Here is a 23,593-nt window from a genome sequence, read left to right as displayed (position 1 = left end):
TTACTCATCGGCGGACGCACTTTCACTCTCCGTGGCTCAGCTGGCTATCGGACATGGACGCGGCTGCCCGACATGGGCACGGATGGGAAGAATAAGGACCCGGAGGACGCGCGCCACCTTAGATTTAGACCAAGTTTAGATTTGATCGCTTTTATTTAATGAAATATGCCAGAAATGTAAAACATTCGTCCGATCTAGATAAAAAATCGTTCAATTTGCATGTATTTCGTTCGGTTTGTTTAAATACGGTTTGAAATGTACACGGGCATGGTTAGACGACCGGCTTCATATCAATGTCCACGTCTGGTCTCAAGATAGATACATATCCATTTCATGGTCAGCCCGTTTGAGATGGCCTAATATGGTATGGTATGCCATGGCCTATACTAAAGAATACATTTTTCTTTTTGAGAAGACAAAAACACATTTCCAAGACACGGCGTGGACGGGCATCGCAAGGGTAAGAAATTCCCGTGTCCGCCCCCAATTCGAGACGGAAGCACCGCACAGCAGCCGACCCCGCTCCGGATCCTTCCATCCATCACGAACCCACAGCTCCACTTTCCTTTTATTTCCGCCGCCACGCCACGCGCACCTGGGCGAAGGACAAGGCTCCGGCTGCCGCCATCGCCTCTGCCCCGGCTATAAAGCCGCGCCCTTTGGCCGGCCCGCTCCTCCTCCTCCTCTCTTCCTCTGCGCCGCGCCTCTCGCCTCCTCGCCGCGCTCCGCCCGGTCCGCTCCTCCTCCTCTTGGTCCGGGCGGTGCCTCTCTCCTCCGACCTCCCCGCCGCGCTCCGGCCGGTCCGCTGCTCCTCCACCCTTCGTCCGGGCCGTGCGTCTGCCCTCCTCGAGCCGGGTTTCATCTTGCTCGTCCTCCTCGATCGATTTGCCCGTCTAGAATCGCGTCCGGATTTGATTTTGCTCGTCGTTGCCGTCGCCGGTTTAGATAGATAGAGAATCCAGCCTGATTTGATTTTGCTCGTTCTCGCCGTCGTCCGTCTAGAACCGCGCCCGATTTGATTTTGCTCGTGCTCATTTCGTCAGTTTAGAGTCGCTTCCGAGTTGATTTTGCGCTTCCCCGCCGTCGTCGGTTTAGAGTCGCTTCTGATTTGGTTCTGCTCGTCCTCGCCGTCGTCCGTTTTCGTTTTGCTCGTCCTCGCCGTCGACCCGATGCGCTTGCGTGTTCTTGGCCCGTCTCGTCGAGGGTCTCCCGTCTGGTTCGCGATTGAGAAATTTCTGCGTGCGCTTCTGTTATCTGAGAGACGCTTTGGATCCCGCGTTTCGTGTTCGTGTCGCCGCGAGCGTTACAGGAACGGTCGGGTCTTGGTTTTGAAGTTGGGTTCCGGCCGTAGATGGAGAGACGGTGTCAGTTTGGCGTGCTAGTTCAGATCGGTTCCTAGGCTCCTGCGTTGTTCGTCGGTTGTTGTCTGATCTCAAACGGCTAGCTTGTTCGTGTTAGCCTAGATCCTCTGGTTCCGATGTCGATTCTGATTGTACCAGCTAGCTTGTTTCACTTTCGTCAGGCTAGATGCAGGGGTGATATTGTTCTGATGGGTGTTAATTTCTGTTCTTTTCAATTCAATTGGTTGGTTACTTCCTATCATGCTCTGTTTATGTTCCCATATATGCCGATGTGTGTTCAGGTGTGCCATTTCGAGCAGGCAGGCATAGCAGAAAGTTTTAAAAGAGTGCACATCATGTGGCTTGCTGCTTGACTAATTGAACACCTGCTGCTGCTACTGTAGGACAAGGTTTCCTTCTTTTATTCCTTCTGTCGCTATTTCCATTTTCATATAGGAGTGCACTAGATGAATTGCTGCTAGCCCCTTAGACTTCGTTCTGATTGCATAGCATTACTCCAGAATTTTGTCATTGCACACCTGCGCATATAATTCTGCTATGAGCATAACTTCCAGAATTTATTTATCTGTGAAAGCACCTTCATCACATGTTTTCTATCAATGTTGCTCATGTCCCTTTTGTTTGTCCTGTTAAATTTTATGGCATCAACTTGGAGCAAATTTTGTACTCATTGGTTAAAATATCAAGAATGCTGGTATTTGTCGCTATGTAAGCCATGCACTTGGGAAGCCTGGGCGTGATTAGGATTTGGATTGCATATAGATTTTATGCTATGCTTGTTTATAACCTGGTTGTGACCTAATATAGTGTAAATTTGCTATTTTTTTAATTTATTTTATGTTCAACGCAAGTAGGTTTTGTTTGTAAGTGGTATTTCTTTTGCGTGTGCATGAACATTCATGCTGTCAATTTTTCTTATCATAATCGTTTACCATGGTGTTTGACAATACATTTCTACTGTTCTTTGTTCCCTTTTGAGGTTCACTGACTCAATTATGCATGAGATATGATATCAATTACTGCTGTCCAGTCACTGAAATAATGCTTTTCTTGCTTTGCCTAGACTTTGTGACAAGAATAAGCATGCGTCTCTGTGCCTACAAACTTGTGGGTAGTGATGATGATCTAACTAGCTTCCTGTTTTCAGGAATGAAGATCTGAATTACCCTCTTCCCTCTACAGAAATCAGTTTACTCATTCAGTTTCTTGAACTTCTTTATAGCTTTCTAAGTTTACTTCGGCCCTTATCTATGTCTGTTTCTTTGTGTGTTTCTTGTGTGCAAGCGATCCATTGTGTGTGTCTGACTGTGTGTGTGATGTGCCCCTATCTATGATGTTTCTTTGTCTGTTTCATGTGTGCAAGTGCTGCATTATCTGTGTGTGTGACTATGTTTGACTGCTTGGATGGGGTGATTCTGATTGTGTTACTGCTTATATGGTCTGTCCAATTGGTTTCTTATTCATGCTTTGCTTGTGTTCCAATGTCGTCTCCCCATATATGGGGATGTGTTCAGGGATGCAAACCATTTAGGCCGTTTCGAGCAGGCAGCGATCCAGAGATGTGCGCTGGTCAGGCTTCTCTCCTGCTGATAGATGATGATAGGCTGAGCAGAAAAGTTTGACTCTTGTAACACTCATTTGCTTGTCTTACACTCCTTTGTGTGGCCGATTTGGCATCCAATGCATCTCATGCCTATCTTGTATATCTCACTCACTCATCACAGCATCCTTTTCCCTGTTTTTGTTCCTTTTTTTCTTATCATAATAATCATGTATACCGTGGTGTTTGACAAAACATTTTTTGTGATATGTTATGTCTTATGTGGATATCATATTCTTTTTTGTATTACTGCTGTCCATTCACTGGAATAATGCTTTTCTAAGTATTTCAGGCAGGATATAGAAAAATGTCACATTTGCTCTTCCTTGTGTTGCTAAGGACACTGATGGGTGGGGTTTGCTTACAGCGCAGGTATATTTATGTTTTCTACATTTTGTGATGCTAATGTCTGTAGTCCCAAAACGCTTATTTAGCCATGTTTTCCTTGTTCACTTCACAAGATTATGTATTCATGCTGATAGTATGTTGCTCTTTCCAGGACCGATAATTCTGATAGTATGCTGATAGTATGCCAAGGACTGCTCAGGGTTCCTATCGCTTTCTGTTTTACCAACTAAGGTAATCGAATTTTGATCTTCAGCTTGCAAATTTATCACCTTATGGGAGGGAAAGGTTTGCATGTACATGAGCTGTGATTATCTACATATATACTTGAATTGCTTTGGATTTGTTGGACTGCTATTCTACATGATGTTCTCCATGATTCACTTGATCTGTTAATTTGAATATTTTCCTGGTGAGTTCTTTAGGTTCATCTTGTGACACAAAATACAATTTTGGTACGTGCAGACTCTGAAATTTGGTGATAAAGAAAAAGGTACCTCCTAATTTGCTCTCTGGCTCTCTTACACTTGTCACTTGTCTTTGTTTATATAGCAGTAGTGGCCTCCTGGCTTGTAGTTGGGTAATGCAGAGAGAGGTTTGGAATTGAAGAACTAAAATAATGCAGAGTCGAAGGTTTTGAATGGGAAGCTTGAAGAAAGAGTTTACTTTTTCTCATGTCTTTGATTAGTTTCATCCTATCTATGTCTGTTTCTTGTGTGCAAGCACTCCATTGTGTCTGTGTGACTGTGTGTGACTGACTGTTTGTGTGTGTGACTGATTGTGTGTGTTTCTTTGTCTGTTTCTTGTGTGCAAGCGCTCCATTGTGTGTGTGCGTGTGTGTTGACTGTGTCTGTGTGTCATTTTATGACTGTGATTGTGTATTGATGTGACTCTGTGTGTGTGTGTGTTGACTGTGACTGTGTGTCATTGTGCAAGCGCTCCATAACTACCTATTGGCACCTCATAATGCATGGAAATTTCTATAAGGTCATGGGCATGTAATTTTATGACCTACATACCTCTGTAGTTGGGTAGTATCATTGCCCTTTGGACACTCTTCAATGCATTGCTGTATATTTTCCTGCCACAAGTATGATGTTTGTGCTCAGAATGATGTATATGTAGAATCCAGGGTGGATGGAGGTTTTCATGATGGCTAATTTGATTTGTTATGGTTTTGATGGTGTGCTTCTTGTGTTTGAACTGAAGCCGTGGATCACTCATCAACCTGTCTGTGTTTGTATGGTAACCCCTCTCGAATTTAACTCCTTTCAAGTTTGTACACAATATTTATGCATATCCCACATTTTAGCTAGTTATATAGTAATACCATGCTTCTTTGGATGTTGTTCTATATATGCAAGTGTGGTGAGCTCACATATTGTGTCAGTATCTACCTACGCAGCTGAATTATAATTATTTCCGGATAGGACAGAGGTGCAATGTTTACATCCATGGCAGAAGGTTCTTTAACACTGAACTCATCAAAGGTCCTTGGACTCAAGAGGTTTGTCATTGCACTCCTGACTTTGCTAGAGAAAAAAATGATTTTACACATTTTATAGTTATATTTATGATCTTTTTTCTACAGGAAGATGACAGAATTATTGACCTTGTAAACAAGTATGGACTAACAAAATGGTCGCATTGCAAGGTATTTCTTTTGATTGTTTTATTTTTATATGGTTTGCTGAAATGCATTTTTCCCCTATGTGCAAGGTAAACACATTGGTAACAATTCTATGTTGATGCATTGCAGGTCAGCTACCAGAACTTCCTACTGCTGATCCTGGGATGTTTCCGAACATGCTCCCGAACATGTTCAATTTATCCGCTCTAGGACAGGTGACTACTGTGCTCCTTTTATGATTCAGTGTAGCTAGTACTCAAATCATGGATAGTCCATTATGTCATCACAACGCGACCAGATTCACTCTGATTTTCAGTTTATTTGGTGATGAACCCACCTGTGATCTATTATGCTTCTTTATTATTCAATTCAATGTTTTGTTATTACTTTCTAATTCTTTCTTTCCTTTGCATCAATCCACTCGCTATGCAGCCACTGCCATGACACAGTAGGTATGCTCGATTTTTTGCTTTGTGCTTGAGATTTTTCTTGTTCTGTGATGCATATGTCTGACCACTCTTTTCTTAGGTTACTCGGCATTGTCAGCGTGTTTACTTTGGTGGACTTCCCCCGATCGCTAATGAACAGGTAATTGCCTTGAGTAACTTGTTATTTCTTGGCGTCTCTTTCTCTATTCGCAGTCCTTGCTAACTATTTTGTTCTTCTTTCTTCAGACAGTTGCTCTATTCTTCAAATCAAGTTATGGCTGCTATCGGGGGAAACACATTTGGTCTAGGTGATGCAGTTGTTAATATGAAGCTGATTTTTGAATTCATTCAAAACATCTTAGTTGTTAATACGAAGCTGATTTTTGAATTCATTCAAAACATCTTAGGTGGCATAATCATCTGAATCCAAACATATGGAACGATGCTTGGACTACTGAGGAGGAACATGCACTGATTAATGCCATCAGGTACTGTATTTGGGAATAAATGAGCAGAAATAGCAAAAGTTATTCCTGGAAGGTACTGCATGCCAAACAACTTACATCATGGGTCTTGCTTGTAGTATTAGCTTTCTGTCTGTGCCCTTTCTGTCTCTTGTGTGTGTGACTGACTGTGTGTGACTGTGACTGTGACTGACTTTGTGTGACTCTTACTGTGTGTGTGTGACTGAATCTGTGTGTGACTGTGACTCTCTATGTGACCGACTGTGTGTGTGTGTTTGAATTAATAATGCATTTGCTTGATGGTGTGTGCTGTATGCTTGCTTGATGGTGTGTGCTGTATGCTTTTCATGATGGTGTGTCCTGAATGCTTTGCTTGAATGATTGGTGTTGTATGTTTTGTTTGTTGTGGTTTAACACTGCCTTTGCCGGTCCCAAGCCCGGATGTGAAAATGTGGAGGGAGCTGCAGTTACCTCTTTGTATTGTTTGCATTACACACAGTTTGCATTAACTTCTTTGTATTGTTTGCATTACACACAATTTGCATTACCTTCTTTGTGGTTACTGTCCTGATTGAAATAGTGGATCTTCACATAATGTGATAGCATGTGATAAAGCTTTGAGATGCATCCTTCCTTGATATGAAAAATCTAGGCATGCCACGAACTTCGTGATTCCTTTCTCAAGCTGTATGAGGTCAGTGTTTTTTTTTTTTTGCGAATAATATGAGGGTCAGTGTTTGTTCACAGCAGAAATTGTTCGCGCTAACTGTCGACTGAGCGAACGTTCCCTATATCCCCCTTCCTTGCTCCACTAACGCCAACCCCCCATCTTTTCCTACCCCGTCTCGCACTCCGCCCTGCAAGTGATTCAGTATTGTTTCTTTGTCTCGGCTGTCGATTCGAGCGTCTTCGACTGCTCGGAGTCAAGTTCTTCATCGGTTCCAGCATTGGGCTAAGGCGTACACTGCTCCGCCACCACCCCTCTGTTTTCTGTAGGGTTCATTCCGCCATGGGTTTCGATGGATGTTGAGCGGTTGACATGGTGGCGACGACAATTTTTGTCGGCAGCCGAAGGTTTGTCGACACGGCGTCGCAATTGCATTCATTGCGGTGGTGATTTGCGGTGTCAGGGTAGAGTTCCCAAGATGTTGGAGTTGTCGCGATGGGGAGGGCCGTAGTGTGCTTGGATTAAGTGCTGCGAGCGTCATAGCCACAATCATAGTAGGGTGCAGCGAGTGTCGTGGCCACAACCGCAATAGGGCCATGGGCATTGGCGCGTTCGATTTTTGCGATTTTGTTGGGGTTGTGAGGAGTTTGGTTTTTACAATTTTCTTTGTTTCTTAAATTCTTTTCCAGGCCGCAGCCCAACCACTTATGTTTCTATTTTTTTCCTGCTTCCCTTCCATTCTCATGGGCCTGCAGCCCAACCACCTAAACGAGGACTGTTTTCCTTCTCTTCGCCTTTGTACGCTCTCACTTACATTGCAGGGGCTATATCTCGCTTATATCTTCCTTCGGTCTCACCTAAAGCGCGTCTGTAGTTTCGGGCCGACCCATTCACACTAAAATAAATACACAGAAAAAGGATCACACGAATCAATCCCACGCTGTCCTAGCTGTAGCGTTGCACTGCTAGCCAATGGTCACGACCTTCTTAAAAAAAAAGCGTTGGATTTTCATTGGGTTTTTTTTTCACCGTTTTTCTTCGTTTATTTTCTCTATTTTACTGTTTTTTCTATTTTGTTAGGTTTTCTTTGTTTCTTTTTTCGTTTTTCACTAGCTTCTTTCTTCTCTTTGTTTTGTCTGCTTTTGTTTGTTTTTTCTCGTTTTTCATTGATTTTCTTTTGTTTTATCTCAGGTTCTCATTGCTTATATCTAATAAACTTTATTCTAATATACATGTTTAATATTTTTCAAGTACAAGATTAATATTATTGAATACATGGTCAACATTTTTTCAAATATACAGTTAACAATTTTTAAATGCTTGATTAACATTTTATAAATACCCCAAACATTTTTTATTAGGTCAATGTTTTTTATGTACACATTTTACACTTTCTTTTTTCAAATCCTTGATTAAATTTTTTGAAATATAAGTTTAACATTTTTCAATACATGGTCAACACTCTAACTACATACATTTAACATTTGTTCAAATGCTTGATTAATATTTTTTGAATATATGGTCAATATTTTTTCTGTACACATTAAACATTTTTCATATGCTTGATTAAAATTTTGCAAAGACAAGTTTAAATGTTTTTTAATACATGGTCAACATTTTGGTATACACATTTAACAATTTTTAAATGCTTGTCTAACATTTTCTAAATACTTGTTTTTCAAAAATTTCAAATGCTTGGATTAATATTTTTTAAATACATGATCGATTTTTTTACACATGTTATATTTTTTTGTATACATTAGGAACTCTTTCTCTATGTACATTTAACAATTTTCAAATGCTTGCTTAGCATTTTCTTAATGTTTTATGTAAAATATTTTGTAATATATTTATTTAGAATATTCGTAAGTACATACATTCTCGTTTTTCATTGATTTTCTTTTGTTTTATCTCAGGTCCTCATTGTTTTTCTATACACATTTTCGGTATATATCTAATAAACTTTATTCTAATATACATGTTTAATATTTTTCAAGTACAAGATTAAGATTTATTGAATATATGGTCAACATTTTTTTCAAATATACACTTAACAATTTTTAAATGCTTGATTAACATTTTATAAATACCCCATAACATTTTTAATAGGTCAACGTTTTTTTATGTACACATTGTACACTTTCTTTTTTCAAATCCTTAATTATTTTTTTGAAATACAAGTTTAACATTTTTTCAATACATGGTCAACACTTTAACTACATACATTTAACATTTGTTCAAATGCTTGATTAATATTTTTTGAATATATGGTCAATATTTTTTCTTTACACATTTAACATTTTTCATATGCTTGATTAAAATTTTGCAAAGACAAGTTTAAAAGTTTTTTAATACATGATCAACATTTTTGTATACACATTTAACAATTTTTAAATGCTTGTCTAATATTTTTTGAATACTTGTTTAAAAAAAAATTCAAATGCTTGGTTTAATATTTTTTAAATACATGATCAATTTTTTGTACACATGTTATTTTTTTTGTATACATTTTTAGCATACAGTAGAAACTTTTTCTTTATGTACATTTAACATTTTTAAAATGCTTGCACTTTTTTAATATTTTATGTAAAATATTTATTTAGAATATTCGTAAGTATAAACGGAAGTAAAAAATGGAAAACATGAAAAAAAAAGAGGCAGTGGCCTCCCGTGCACTGGGCCGGCCCATACGCTTGGGTGGGTTCAACGAGTCGGAAGGTTACCTCATTATAAGTGAGTTATAGCCATGCCCTACTTAGATAAGGGAAACATACATCCATATGATGGAAACCCCTCCTTAGACAAGGGAAACATACATACATATGATGGAAACCCCTCCTATTCCTCCCTTTAATTCCAGTAAATAGCATAAAACTACTACCGTTCGGGCTAGGTTTTCAAAAAACTACTGGTTTTATATTTTCGCTGATAACTACCAACTTTGGGTCGACTGTTTCAAAACCCCCAAATGACCAAGTGCTTTAAAATTGATCGTGATTATGACAAGGATGGCCCACTCGTCGGAGCTGACGTGGCATAAAATGTCAACGCCGTTATCTCTCTTACTTACCTTGTCTTCTTCTTCCTCTATCTCTCTTTCTGCCTCACGCCGCTCGCCCCCAGCCATGGAGGACCTTGGGCTCGACGCGCACGCTCACCACCTTGGTCGGCCGACCGGTCGCTAGAGCGATGCCGCTGCTGGGCAGCCCGCCTTCCCCCTCTCCCGGCAGAATGACCATGTCCAGGGAAGCATCCTACCCAAGTTAGGCGACCTTCGCTGGTTGCTATAGACGAACAGGGCCAAGGGAAGAGCGCGCACAAAGCTACGCATGTCGGTGCTCGTGCGCCGCCACCTGCTGCTATCGTCGGCTCCTCGCCACCCCTGGTGTGGCCGCTCGTTGCCGCCACCTATTGCGCCCACCGGCCACTCGCTGCCCCTACTTTGAGAGTATGGGGCTCTGTAGGGAGCCGCTGCGTGCTAGTGGCCGCACCAATGGGGAGCCGCCACATGCTGCTGGACATGAGCGGTCTGAGGCCCTACTGCTGACCGCGCCACGGGGAGCCGCCGGCCGCGCACCCCTAGTCAATGTCCTGGAGCTCAGCCTCTTCAGGTCACCGGTTGGGGAGGAAATGGAGGGGAGTGGGCGGCGATTCTAGGGAGAGGACAGCGGTCGGTTGCGGGAGAGAGGTCGAGCTGGATCGGCCCAGGGACCTGATTTACAAGGACTTGGTTGCTTTTTTAAGGAATTACAGGACCTGATTACTTTTTTTGAAAAATATAGGTACTCAATTGCTTTTTATAAATATTTGGGCCCCACCTGTCATAACCAATGAATAGTCAACCTAACGGTGTTGACTTGTATGCCATGTGGACCTGACGGGTGGGCCGCAGGTGTCAAACAAACAGTTTAAAATTTAAACACTCAGTCATTTGGGTTTTTTGAAACAGCGGACCTCAAAGTTGGTAGTTATTAGCAAAACAAAAAAACCGGTAGTTTTTTGAAACCCTAGTGTATCTTTTTATTGATAGAAGAAGAGAGAATGAGTACAAGTGAGATACGACACATGCACGAACGCAAGGCGTGAACACGGTGCCTAAAATAGAAAAGAAGAGAGACAAGGTGCTTGGCCCGTACAAGCAAAAGACACAGTTAAGCCCACTAACTAGAGAGGCAGTCCAAACCAATGTAACCACCAATCCAACACCGGGGACGCCCGGAGCACCAGGGGAAACCCTAGATCGGACGACGATGGTGCCACAACGTTTTCCTTCCAATGTAGGAAATCATGTAGTCACTAATTATTACTGAAAACTTATTAGCACTATTTTTCCCGTCGCGGCTTACACCATCTGATGCGTCAGATAATAAGAGTACTTTCAGACTTGCAACCCCGGCCCTCGATTGTATCGACTATTCCCAGGTCACAGCTCCCTGCTCTCGTACCCTACGTCATGCGCCCTGCTCCAGCACACGGCTACACTACTATACCTGTCTCCTCCGGGCTCCGGCCAGCTCTGCTGGCACGTCACTGCCAATGCATCTTGGCTTTGCACAGTTGCTCAATGATGACACGCCAAAGACTTGGCATGTCAATATATATATTCAGTTCATATAGCCAAGACCCGGCAGGCAGGTCGCACTGCTGCACTGTGTTCAGTTCATATACCACAAACAACTGATGCAGCTTCTGTAAGTGATGCATCAACTGTAGCAAGTGTTGCAGCAACTACTATGGGGTAAACTGCTATTTGAACTACAAGCCACGTATGTAGAGGAAGACCAGCTCGTCTTCCTCTTCTGAGAAGGTGGCAGCAAATGTGACCAAGAAAGAGTACTCACCAAGAGAAAGAGAGCAAAAAAAGAAAAAAACATACTTATGTATGAATTTACATTCTTTGGATTCTATATGCGTGCATGGCACATGCCAACTTATGGACATATATACTCAGTTATTGTTCTATAACATAGAGTTACCCTGGACGTTCATGCTTCTTCTCTTGTGTATATTCAATTCAACATATGGTGGTTCTTCAAGTAGCCTTAGCGTGCATTTTCAGTTCATCTTGCAGGTGAAGGAGCTCCCCTTCAGTTTATGTTGCAGGTGTGTTTGGGCAGTACAAACACATCGCCATAGTTTGTACAGATTATCTCTGGATCCAAAGAAAGTGAGATGCATGCCAACATCTCGCATGATTAAAATGTGTTTAACCGCCTGAGTATCGCAGACAGTTAGCCTCTCATACCATGTGCAGTTGTACAACACACAAACACAATCGTCCATGCAACCCGTCCGCATGATATCACACACGTTTGTTCTCTAGTGGGCGACCTACAAACCATCACACGTAATTTATAAAGTAGGCGATTCCTTCATCACACACAGAGGATGCAATGTGAGAGGCTTAATAATACTCCTCGTCTCGAATTACTTGCTTGTGTCTAGACACGTTTTAGTGTTAGATACATGATTTAAACAAATTTAAGACAAATAATTTGAGACGGGGGTAATATGACTCTGCACCGATGGGGATGCACACGTCTACAACCAATTGGTGCCGGACAAGTGGATTTGCGTAGCGATGCTTGCAGCAACAACGACAACGGCGAGAACAACACGACGGTGTTCTATGGTATTGTGCAGTATTTGGTCGATGTCAAGGTCGGTGTCCCAGTGAGGAAGAAAAGAGAGTCTGAATCCGAAATTCTGAGGCTATGCAAAGGGAAATACTACCAATGACGCCAAACGACTCCCTCCGTCCTATAATATAAAAAGCGTTTTCGACACTAGCGTATATACGTAGTGTTGAAAACGTTTTTATATTATAGGACAGAGATAGTAGTAACGAGCTGATGGTACTCGATGCAATGCGCTGTCGATGCCTCGTAGGTGGCCAAACAATGGCCTAGTCTAAGTCTTCTGCCCAAGACCAGCCACAAAACATTCCCGTACGCCCAGGGGAAATGGAATTTCCTTTGCCGTATCAACCGGTGCAGTGTTCGCAGCGTATGGACCACGATTCCACGGGCGTGCAGGGTCCAGGCCTAGGATGAGAGTTCCTGACCACGACCTTGCTTTCCTCTTGTTAGAAGGGAGAGGAATTTGGTGCGGAATATAATGGATGTTGCATTGAGCCTCTCGGGCGGTTTATATAAAGCACAAGGCTTGGAGGGCAAGAAGCCTCTCTTAGAGATAAGGCAGGAGATGATTACAAATCATAATCTACCATATACAAAGATATGCCTATATACTCTAACACCCCCCTGCAGTCGTAGCGGTAGCGGCGCAGACAACAGGAGCATCACAGACGGTCAGACTGATGAGAATAGCAGTCGACAGGCTGACATCCCCCCGCTGTCATAGCAGTAGCGTCGTGGACGGTGTCGCGTCGCGGACGCGTTGACTGTAGAAGAAGCCGACGAGTTGCTCAAGCGGAAGATAGCCCTTTGTGCCGATGTCGAGGTAGCCGAGAGCGTAGGATGGTGTAGCCGTGCAAAGAACGCCGTGGTCGATGTTGGGTCGGGGTAGCCGGTGTCGAGGTAGTCGCCGTGGAGCCGCGGAAGAAGAGCAGCGGCGGCGGCGGCCTAAGGAGGCGGCAGCGGCGGCTAGAGAAGAAGCGCGGCGGCGGTGCTCGAAGTAGGCGATAATGAACCCGACAGCATGACGAAGACCGGCGCGGACGGTGACGTTCCCGCGCCAAGGGAGACGGCGTGGCACATATCACGTGGAAGTCAACGCGCGTGGACGGCGGTGGATCGTGGGCCGCAGCGTTACGACCCGAGGGGCGACGCAACGGCGGCGGGCAGGTCGGGGCGACGGCTGGGAAGACCTCAGGGCGGTTGCAGGGATCACGTGCCACGCTCACTACGGCCCGACAGGGCGACGCAGCGGCAGCGCGAGGGTCGGTGCTGCCTCGGGGACGGCCTTGGTGCGGCGGTTGACCGCGGGCCGCGACACTACGGCCGAAGGGGCGACGCAGCGGCAGCGCACGAGGTGGTGCAACCACGGGAACGGTCTCGGGACGGCGGTGTGGACCACGTGCCGTGGCACTACGGCCCGAAGGGGCGACGCAGTGGCGGTGCGGATTGTTGTAGCCATGGGAGAACCACAGGGCGGCGGCGCTGCGGCCCGACGGGCGACGCAGCGGCAGCCCGTTGCTCGATCGATGGTGGGGCGCGCTGAACTCGGGAGCATGGCGGTGATGGCCGGTGCAGGGCGACAGGAGGGCCGACGCACGGACGGCGAAGGGCCCTGACAGCCGCCTCGGCGCGCGTGGCTGCCGGGTCGGTGAAGAGGCCGGCCTGTCGCGCCGGTGTTGGAGTAGAGGCGCACGGGGGTCGACGGCGGCGGCGGGCGACGCAAACCGATCAAGATTAGATCGAAAAACCAAAAATAAAAACGGCGATCAAAACGACAGGCCAGAGAGCGAAAAAACCCGGAGCAAGGGCTCGGGAAAAAGACTCTCTAGGGCAGCCGACCAACACGGCCGGCGGACGAACCCTAGGTACGGGCGGCGCGGCCCCGGCGGCGGTCATGGAGGCCGGCCGCCCCAGGGGCAGCGCGCGGGTGCGGAAGCGGCGGCTGCTAGGGTTTAGAACCCGGAAACTGATACCATGTTAGAAGGGAGAGAGGGATTTGGTGCGGAATATGATGGATGTTGTATTGAGCCTTTCGAGCGGTTTATATAGAGTACAAGGCTTGAAGGGCAAGAAGCCTCTTCTAGAGATAAGGCAGAAGATGATTACAATTCATAGTCTACCATATACAAAGATATGCCTATATACTCTAACACCTCCAAACACAAAAACAAAAGCTTCACAGCCTTGCGATTGCGATAAAACCACACTGTTCTCGCTCGGCTCAAGCCTCACGCGCGAACATGAGGGTCTTCGGGCTCCTCGCTTTCGCCGGCTGCGCGGCGTTGCTCGCGGGTGCCGGCGGGCAGCAGAAGGCCGGCGTGCCGTCGATCATCACCCGGGAGAAGTTCGACGCCATGCTGAGCAACCGCAACAAAGGCAGCTGCGAGGGCGGCGCGTTCTACACCTACAACGCATTCGTCAAGGCCGTGAGCAACTTCCCTGCCTTCGGCAATGCCAGCGACGACAAGACCCGCAGACGGGAGCTCGCCGCCTTCTTCGGGCAGACCTCCCACGAAACCGTTGGTATGATGCAAGATGACGCTTATGCTTTCACTACTACCTCCGATCTATTTCATTTGTCTTTGAGTTAGTACAACTTTGTATTAAGATTGGACTAACTCAGCAACAGTCAATATGGATCGAGGGGTGTAACCTTTTTTTTCTGTCGCGAGAGAATCCACGGTATGACATGCTATCGGGCTATGACGTCAGGTTACTGCTTCGTGAAAGAGCAAAATCCAGTGATCATGCGCTACTACGGACGAGGCCCAGTACAGCTGACCTAGTAAGAAGCATGAAACAGGTTTTTGCCCCGCTTTATTACCTACATATATTTTAATATTATAATACGAACTATACATCATATCGTTTATCTATTCTTTTTTGGACATGAATCTAGTGTGAGTTTCATATTAGTAAGTAGGTGTGGCTAGATCTCAGTTGACCGAGACATAAACAAGTCTCAGTCAAGTAACACAAATATAAAAAAAAGATAGACAAAATAAAGAAGAAAATTTGCATGGATTTTCACGTAAGATATCACAAACATAATTGACTCTCAGTCGACTGAGATTTAGCAATCCTAGCAATTACACAGTTCATTGTCACAACGACTTCAACTATCGACAAGCCGGGGAGGCATTGGGGCTGGACCTCCTAGACAACCCGGACCTGGTGTCCACGAACCCCGTCGTGGCGTTCAAGACGGCAATCTGATGTTGGATGACGCCTCAGGCGCCCAAACCATCGTGTCACGCCGTGATGACCGATGGCTGGACTCCTTTTGCCCAAGATGTCGACGCGGGGATGCTCCCCGGCTACGGCATGATCACCAACATCTTCAACGGCTCGGCGGAGTGCGGCAAGGGCTACGCGACCCCGCTGGCCAAGGACCGGGCCCGCTACTACAAAATGTACTGCGACATGCTCAAAGTTGAGTACGGTGAAAACTACGGGTGCGGGCACCAGAACTTAACAAAGTCGTTGTTGCCTCACGGAGGTTAGTGTTCACTTCTGTGTTGGTCTAGTCACATGTTGCGCATGTTTGAATTGAACCAGCGAGACGCATGCTAATCCAGTGTCATTCTGCTTGGAATTCTTTCACAGAATCTTCGCCTCCTCGGAACAGAACCAGGCTTCTGATCGGCATCTCTGTAGGTTCTATGTTGTTTTTGCTCGTTTTCGTCACTTTGATCTGTCTCCTCCTACGGCGAAACCGGGCCGAAAACCATCACTGAGCAACGGAGCAAGGGCTATCAGAGGCCGGCTTCTTTGATGACAATCAGAGCATGGAAGAAGACTTCGAGAAAGGAACCGCGCCCAAGCGGTTTTGCTACAGCGACTTGGCCATGGCCACCGACAACTTTTCCGACGATAAGAAGCTAGGACAAGGGGGCTTCGGCTCGGTGTACAAAGGATTCCTCAAGGAACTGGACCTTCACGTGGCCATCAAAAGAGTCTCCAAGGGCTCCAAGCAGGGGAGGAAGGAGCATGCCTCTGAGGTGAGGGTCATAAGCCGGCTTCGCCACAAGAACCTCGTGCAGCTTATCGGCTGGTGCCATGGAGGCCGTGAGTTGCTTCTCGCCTACGACTTGATGCCCAACGGCAGCCTCGACAGGCATCTCTACGCTACCAATAATGCCATTCTTCCATGGTCGGTTAGGTCGCCCACCAGAGAAGAAGCACCTCACTCTGCATATTACTACTCACTCCGTTTTTATTTACTCTGCATATTAAAGTTGACTGAAATCAAACTTCATAAAGTTTGACCAAGTTTATAGTAAACAATATAAATATTTACCGTAACAAATCTATATGATGTGAAAATACATTCAATAATGAATCTAATGGTATTAATTTGTTATTGTATATGTTAATATTTATGTCTATAAATTTTGTCAAAGTTTATAAAACTTGACTTTGACCAAAGCTAATACATGGAGTAAATAAAAAAGAAGGGAGTATCGCATTGCTTCATTAGCCCTCAGCAGATGATGATTAATGTTGTATATGTTTATATCTTCAGACATGAGATTGTGCTCGGGTTAGGATCCGCGCTTCTCTACCTACATCAGGAGTGGGAGCAGTGCATCCTGCATAGGGATGTCAAGCCAAGCAACATCATGCTGGATGCGTCCTTCAACACCAAGCTCGGCGACTTCGGTCTCGCCAGGCTGGTCAAACACAGCCGAGGTTCGATCACCACGGCACACACCTGCACAATGGGATACATGGATCCAGAATGCATGATCACTGGCAGGGCCAACGCCGAGTCAGATATTTACAGCTTCGACGTTGTCCTCCTGGAGATCGCCTGCGGCAGACGGCCCATGGTGGTGGTTCAGCAAGAAGAAGAAGATGATGATGATGAAGATGCGGTCCACCTGGCTCAGTGGGTCTGGAGCTCGTATGGAAGAGGGAAGATTCTGGACGCCGCCGACACACGGCTGGGAGAAGAATTCGATGCCCGGGAGATGGAGTGTGTGCTGATCGTCGGGCTTTGGTGTGCTCAGCTCGATTTGAAGCTGAGACTGTCTGTCATGCATGCTCTCAACGTGCTGCGGTTTGAGGCGCCCCTGCCTCCCCTCCCCTCAAGGATGCCGGCTGCAAGCTACATGCCAGCAATTAGTGGTACAGGGAGCTGCACATCTTCATCGACAGTAACACGCCACATCAACGACATCATGTGTACATCTTTGGTGGCAGCAACGGCGTGGCTGCCACTCAGTCGAGCTTGACTGAAGAATCTTTGCTGAAACGAGATAGACCACACGCTTCTCTGATCGCACCCGGAAAAAAAGTCCAGCCGTTTTTCGTGGAAGTTGAAGTATTTACTATGGAACAAATGCATTTACGTTCTGAAATGCAGTAGGACTCGTTTGTTTCGAACATGCACTCGTTGTCTTTAATTACATTATTAGTTGTACCATCAAACCTTTACAAAGGTTTCGTGTTTTAGAATTGAAACACATCATCGGATTTACACAAGTCACATAGCAAAGTCACTTTAGCTATAGGTCAACCCGCTGAAAAATGTATTTGGGTCAGTCGATTTTTGAACCATTGATCTCTGTCTCAAGATTCCCGCTCCTTGTTTTTTTTTCTGTTGTGTGTGTTGTCATGCTTTGGGCTGAAATTTTTGGCTGACCACTATTGTGGTCAGTCGATTCCTTATTGGGCTAAAGCCCATTTCGCGTTTCCTTGTGTGAGTGCGGAATGTTTCAAGATTTACTGTGGAAGAGAGGAAGCAAGAGAGTAGTGGAGGTGGGAGAGATGGAAATGGTGGAACCGTCTGTAATGTTCGACGGTCTGATTTTAGCATCAAGATTCATGCTGCTTGGCTGTGGTTTTTTTGTTCGCTATAGCATCTTAATAGACATGTGAGGCACGGAACACCAGGCTCTACAGGCACTGACGTTGGAATTATAGAGGCATTGGTATCAACTCTGTGGATGCACAAATGTGTGGTGGCAGGGGCATGCATCCGTAGACTCACTCAGAGAGTCACGGTTGTGAAGTCTTTAGAGTTACGAGCGTGTGTCACCACGGGCACGTGAGAGTCATGCGTCGGGAAGTGTGGTAGTAGAGGCATGGGTGCGAATACTGCTTAGAGAGTATCGGTTGTGGGTCCACATGTGTGAAGTCTCTACAGCATTCGTCGTGTGGTAGTAGCGGCGTGCGTCAGGAAAGGTGCAAGCAGTTCATCATAGTACGTGCTTAGTAGCTGAACGAAGTGCACACTATCTAAGCGTGCCAGTGCAGTATGTGCTTAAATGGCTTATGCAAAAACATTTGTACGTGCTTAAGCGGACGCTTTGACGGTTGCTTTTTCCCGGCAACCGCGAGCACTGCCACTCGGCAGTTGCCCCGACGCACAGCAACGGCGAGCGCATGTCTACCGCCCTTACTACCACGACGAGGCCGCGTCCAACCGCATCCTCCACGACCCAAACCTTGCCACAATAAGGCAACTGCGCTTCCATAGCCGCTCAATTCCGAAAAACACCATTGCTGCTCCATCTCAACTAGCAACTCCCCACAATCTCTGTCTCAAGGCCGCCATCGCTGGAGGAGCGTAATGGCGGAGGAACCATCTGCCAAGTGTCCCCGTGGTGAGACGTCCGACCAGAGCACCGAGGTCGACGACGTTCAGGTCCCCGGTTAGAAGCACGACTACAAAAGGCACCTCAAGGAGGTTGACATCCACGACAAGGAAAAGCTGGATGTTGTATGCACCAGCAATCCTGACGAAGCCGACAAGATGATCAGCAGGATCCTAAAGAGGGTCTGCGGCTTGTACCCTGAGCACATCAGCGTTGATGTCGAGTATACCAGGGAAGACGAACCTCCGCAGAGGGCAGCGGTTCTGCAGTTATGCGTGGAGGAACTCTGTCTGGTATATGATACGTCTCCAACGTATCTATAATTTTTGATTGTTCCATGCTATTATATTATCTGTTTTGGATGTTTATGGGCTTTATTAAACACTTTTATGTTATTTTTGGGACTAACCTATTGACCCAGAGCCCAGTGCCAGTTCCTGTTTTTTCCCTTGTTTAGGTGTTTCGAAGAAAAGGTATATCAAACGGAGTCCAAACGGAATGAAACCTTCTGGAGAAGTTATTTTTGGAAGGAAAGCAACCCGAGGGACTTGGAGTCCACGTCAAGGAAGCAACGAGGAAGGCACGAGGCAGGGGGCGCGCCCTCCACCCTCGTGGGCCCCTCGTGGCTCCCCTGACGTACTTCTTCTGCCTATATATATATATCCATATACCCTAAAACGATCGGGGAACAGAATAGATCGGGAGTTCCGCCGCCGCAAGCCTCTGTAGCCACCAAAAACCAATCGGGACCCTGTTCCGGTACCCTGCCGGAGGGGGGAACCCTCACCGGTGGCCATCTTCATCATCCCGGCGCTCTCCATGACGAGGAGGGAGTAGTTCACCCTCGGGGCTGAGCGTATGTACCAGTAGCTATGTGTTTGATCTCTCTCTCTCTCGTGTTCTTGATTTGGCACGATCTTGATGTATCGCGAGCTTTGCTATTATAGTTGGATCTTATGTTGCTTCTCCCCCTCTACTCTCTTGTAATGGATTGAGTTTTCCCTTTGAAGTTATCTTATCGGATTGAGTCTTTAATGATTTGAGAACACTTGATGTATGTCTTGCGTGGGATAACCGTGGTGACAATGGGTTATTCTATTGATTCACTTGATGTATGTTTTGGTGATCAACTTGCGGGTTCCGCCCATGAACCTATGCATAGGGGTTGGCACACGTTTTCATCTTGACTCTCCGGTAGAAACTTTGGGGCACTCTTTGAAGTACTTTGTGTTGGATTGAATAGATGAATCTGAGATTGTGTGATGCATATCGTATAATCATACCCGCAGATACTTGAGATGACATTGGAGTATCTAGGTGACATTAGGGTTTTGGTTGATTTGTGTCTTAAGGTGTTATTCTAGTACGAACTCTAGGGCTGTTTGTGACACTTATAGGAATAGCCCAACGGATTGATTGGAAAGAATAACTTTGAGGTGGTTTCGTACCCTACCATAATCTCTTCGTTTGTTCTCCGCTATTAGTGACTCTGGAGTGACTCTTTGTTGCATGTTGAGGGATAGTTATATGATCCAATTATGTTATTATTGTTGAGAGAACTTGCACTAGTGAAAGTATGAACCCTAGGCCTTGTTTCCTAGCATTGCAATACCGTTTACGCTCACTTTTATCACTTGTTACCTCGCTGTTTTTATATTTTCAGATTACAAAAACCTATATCTACCATCCATATCGCACTTGTATCACCATCTCTTCGCCGAACTAGTGCACCTATACAATTTACCATTGTATTGGGTGTGTTGGGGACACAAGAGACTCTTTGTTATTTGGTTGCAGGGTTGCTTGAGAGAGACCATTTTCATCCTACGCCTCCCACGGATTGATAAACCTTAGGTCATCCACTTGAGGGAAATTTGCTACTGTCCTACAAACCTCTGCACTTGGAGGCCCAACAACGTCTACAAGAAGAAGGTTGCGTAGTAGACATCAAGCTCTTTTCTGGCGCCGTTGCCGGGGAGGTGAGTGCTTGAAGGTATATCTTTAGATCTTGCAACCGAATCTTTTTGTTTCTTGTTTTAGCACTAGTTTAGTTTATAAAAGAAAACTACAAAAAAATGGAATTGAGTTTGTCTCTTACGCTTCGTCTTTTTAATATCTTTCGTGAGTATGATGGAAAAGAAAATTGTGCCAAAGTGTTAGAAGAAGAATGCATTAAAATGTTTGGCACCAAATCTTTGAATGATGAGCATGATTGCAATGTTGTTAGTATGAACTCCTTGAATATCCATAGTACTAATGATGATTGCACTAGTTATGATGAAAATGTCTCCTATAAACATGTCAATTTTTGTGGAGTGCATTGGGTTTGCAAGTACACACCAAATAGGGAAGATAGATATTGCAAGAGGCATAAGCATTTAGAAACTAAATTGTTGCAAGAAAGGCTAGATGTTTGTGCTGAAAATTTAAATTTTCTTGGCCGTACTTGTGGACTTTGCAATGAACAGGGTCATTTAGCTATCCGATGCAAATTGTTTCATGATCTAATCGTGTCCAAAAATTGTGATGACTTGATTTCCCTTGCACATTATAATGAACTCAGTTTGCTTATGGGTTACGAAGAAATGAAACGTATAACTAAGCATCTTCCAGAATTCACCCGTTATAAACTTCTTGGTTTTGATCTAGAGGAAATTTATATGTATTGTGCGGTGAATTGCATTGAAAATCCTTATATTGCCAATTACATAAAGAAAAGAAAACAAATAAAGGATGAAGAGAATAGTAATGAAATGGAAGAGGCTTCCCAATATCCTCCTATTATTTCTTATGATGAATCAGGTAACGAGGAGGAGCCTTCTATTCAACCAATCTCATTAATAAGGAGCTCCAAAAAGAGGATTGAACCCACACATGATGTGGTGAAGAAGAAGAAAAGAAAAAGGAAGAGAGGTAAAAAGATATCTCTCCCAAATAATGTTGCTCCTATTATTGTTGTGCCTCATGAAAATGAATCAAAAATAATTGTGGAAGATGATGATCTCGTTATGCCTATTGCTTGTTGTGATGATTATGATTGAGAAGATAATGATACTTCTTATGGTCTTGAAAATCTTTTTGGCACTTGCTTGGAAGAATATGATAATTGCTATACTATTGGTGCTATCCATACTATTAATGATGAGAGTGATTATGCTTATGATATGAAAAGGCCCAAGCTTGGGGATGCTATGTTTGATGAAGATGATGTTTTTGAGAATATATTTGCTGAAATTAATGTTTGTCCCAAGCTTGGGGATGCTACGTTTAATGAAGATGATATTTTTAGCCTCCCAAGTTTTGATATGCAAATTTATAAGGATGATAGCATGCCTCCTACTTATGATGATTATATTGATGAAAGTGGGTTTGGAAGAGTGTCAACTTTAGGAAGTAATGATCCCACTATTTTGAAGGATGTTGAATCTATAATATTTATGAAAGTGTATTTGGAGAGGTCATGACTTTATTTAGTGATGAGTCCACTATCTTGGAAGAGGTTTCAATCGATTATGATGAGAACAAAGTTGCTACTTATGATGATTATTGTGATGAAACTTATGCTATAAAAAGTAGTGATGATTATATTTATAAAACTTGTCATGATTATGATTACCCTTTTTCTGAACTTTACTCTTTTAATGTGGAAACAATTTATAGTATTCAAGTCTCTTATGATACTCGCATTATTCTGAATGAGAAGAATTTTGCTTATGTGGAGAGTAGTAAATTTTCTATGCTTGTAGATCATGAAAAGAATGCTTTAGGTTCTGGTTATATTGTTGAATTCATTCATGATGCTACTGAAAATTATTATGAGAGAGGATCACATGCTTCTACATATTGCAATAATATCAAGTTTCCTCTCTATGTGTTGAAAATCTTGAAGTTATGCTTGTTTTACCTTCCTATGCAAGTTGATTCTTGTTCCCATAAGTTGTTTGCTCACAAAATCCCTATGCATAGAAACTGGGTTAGACTTAAATGTGCTAGTCATATTCTTCATGATGCTCTCTTTATGTTTCAATTCTTATCTTTTATGTGAGCATCATTCAAAGCATCATGCCTAGCTAGGGGCGTTAAACGTTAGCGCTTGTTGGGAGGCAACCCAATTTTTTTTAGTTTCTTGCTTTTTGGTTCTGTTTAGGAATAAATAATCCATCTAGCTTCTTTTTATATGTGGTTTTGTGTTTTAATTAGTGTTTGTGCCAAGTAGAACCATTGGGAAGACTTGGGTGAAGTCTTTATGATCATGCTGTAAAAAACAGAAACTTTAGCGCTCACGAGATTAGCTAAAACTTTTTACTGGAGAGTGCTATTTAGTTGATTATTTTTGCAGATGATTACTAGACAAACTCCTCAGGTCCACCAATTTATTTTAGAATTTTTGGCGTTCTAGAAGTGTACGTTTGATACAGATTACTACAGACTGTTCTGTTTTTGACAGATTCTGTTTTCTATGTGTTGTTTTCTTATTTTGATGAGTCTATGGTTGGTAAAATAGTTTACAAACCATAGAGAAGTTGGAATACAGTAGGTTTAACACCAATATAAATAAAGAATGAGTTCATTACAGTACCTTGAAGTGGTGTTTTGTTTTCTTTCGCTAACGGAGCTTACGAGTTTTCTGTTAAGTTTTGTGTTGTGAAGTTTTCAAGTTTTGGGTAAAGATTCGATGGACTATGGAATAAGGAGTGGCAAGAGCCTAAGCTTGGGGATGCCCAAGGCACCCCAAGGTAATATTCAAGGATAACCAAGAGCCTAAGCTTGGGGATGCCCCGGATGGCATCCCCTCTTTCGTCTTCGTTCATCGGTAACTTTACTTGGAGCTATATTTTTATTCACCACATGATATGT

The 23,593-nt window shown here is 44.2% G+C and overlaps 1 protein-coding gene and 1 pseudogene across 12 annotated transcripts; both read left to right on the top strand.

Moving 5' to 3' along the window:
* Nucleotides 1-530: 530 nt before the first annotated feature.
* LOC109733066 (transcription factor MYB3R-1-like) lies at nucleotides 531-6,581 on the top strand. Of its 12 annotated transcripts, none has more exons than XM_073508646.1 (11): nucleotides 532-3,333; nucleotides 3,461-3,540; nucleotides 3,732-3,799; nucleotides 4,439-4,551; nucleotides 4,697-4,813; nucleotides 4,898-4,960; nucleotides 5,066-5,151; nucleotides 5,369-5,388; nucleotides 5,465-5,524; nucleotides 5,611-5,672; nucleotides 5,772-6,581. In XM_073508646.1, exons 4-7 carry the CDS (start codon nucleotides 4,444-4,446, stop codon nucleotides 5,144-5,146), a joined length of 369 nt encoding a protein of 122 aa, XP_073364747.1. In that variant the 5' UTR covers nucleotides 532-3,333; nucleotides 3,461-3,540; nucleotides 3,732-3,799; nucleotides 4,439-4,443; the 3' UTR covers nucleotides 5,147-5,151; nucleotides 5,369-5,388; nucleotides 5,465-5,524; nucleotides 5,611-5,672; nucleotides 5,772-6,581. The 12 variants fall into 12 exon arrangements, 7 of the variants coding, with proteins under 7 accessions (XP_073364747.1, XP_073364745.1, XP_073364742.1 ...); XM_073508644.1 differs by having other exon boundaries at nucleotides 4,432-4,551; XR_012202873.1 differs by having other exon boundaries at nucleotides 531-3,333; nucleotides 3,461-3,799; nucleotides 4,737-4,813.
* A 7,651-nt stretch (nucleotides 6,582-14,232) lies between these two features.
* LOC109733056 (L-type lectin-domain containing receptor kinase IX.1-like) lies at nucleotides 14,233-17,712 on the top strand (annotated as a pseudogene).
* Nucleotides 17,713-23,593: the final 5,881 nt, after the last annotated feature.

This window comes from Aegilops tauschii, chromosome 1 (assembly GCF_002575655.3).
Source record: "Aegilops tauschii subsp. strangulata cultivar AL8/78 chromosome 1, Aet v6.0, whole genome shotgun sequence".
Classification (NCBI taxonomy): Eukaryota; Viridiplantae; Streptophyta; class Magnoliopsida; order Poales; family Poaceae; genus Aegilops; species Aegilops tauschii.
The sequence above is the reverse complement of the archived record's forward strand: the minus strand, read 5'-3'. Positions and strand labels throughout refer to the sequence as shown.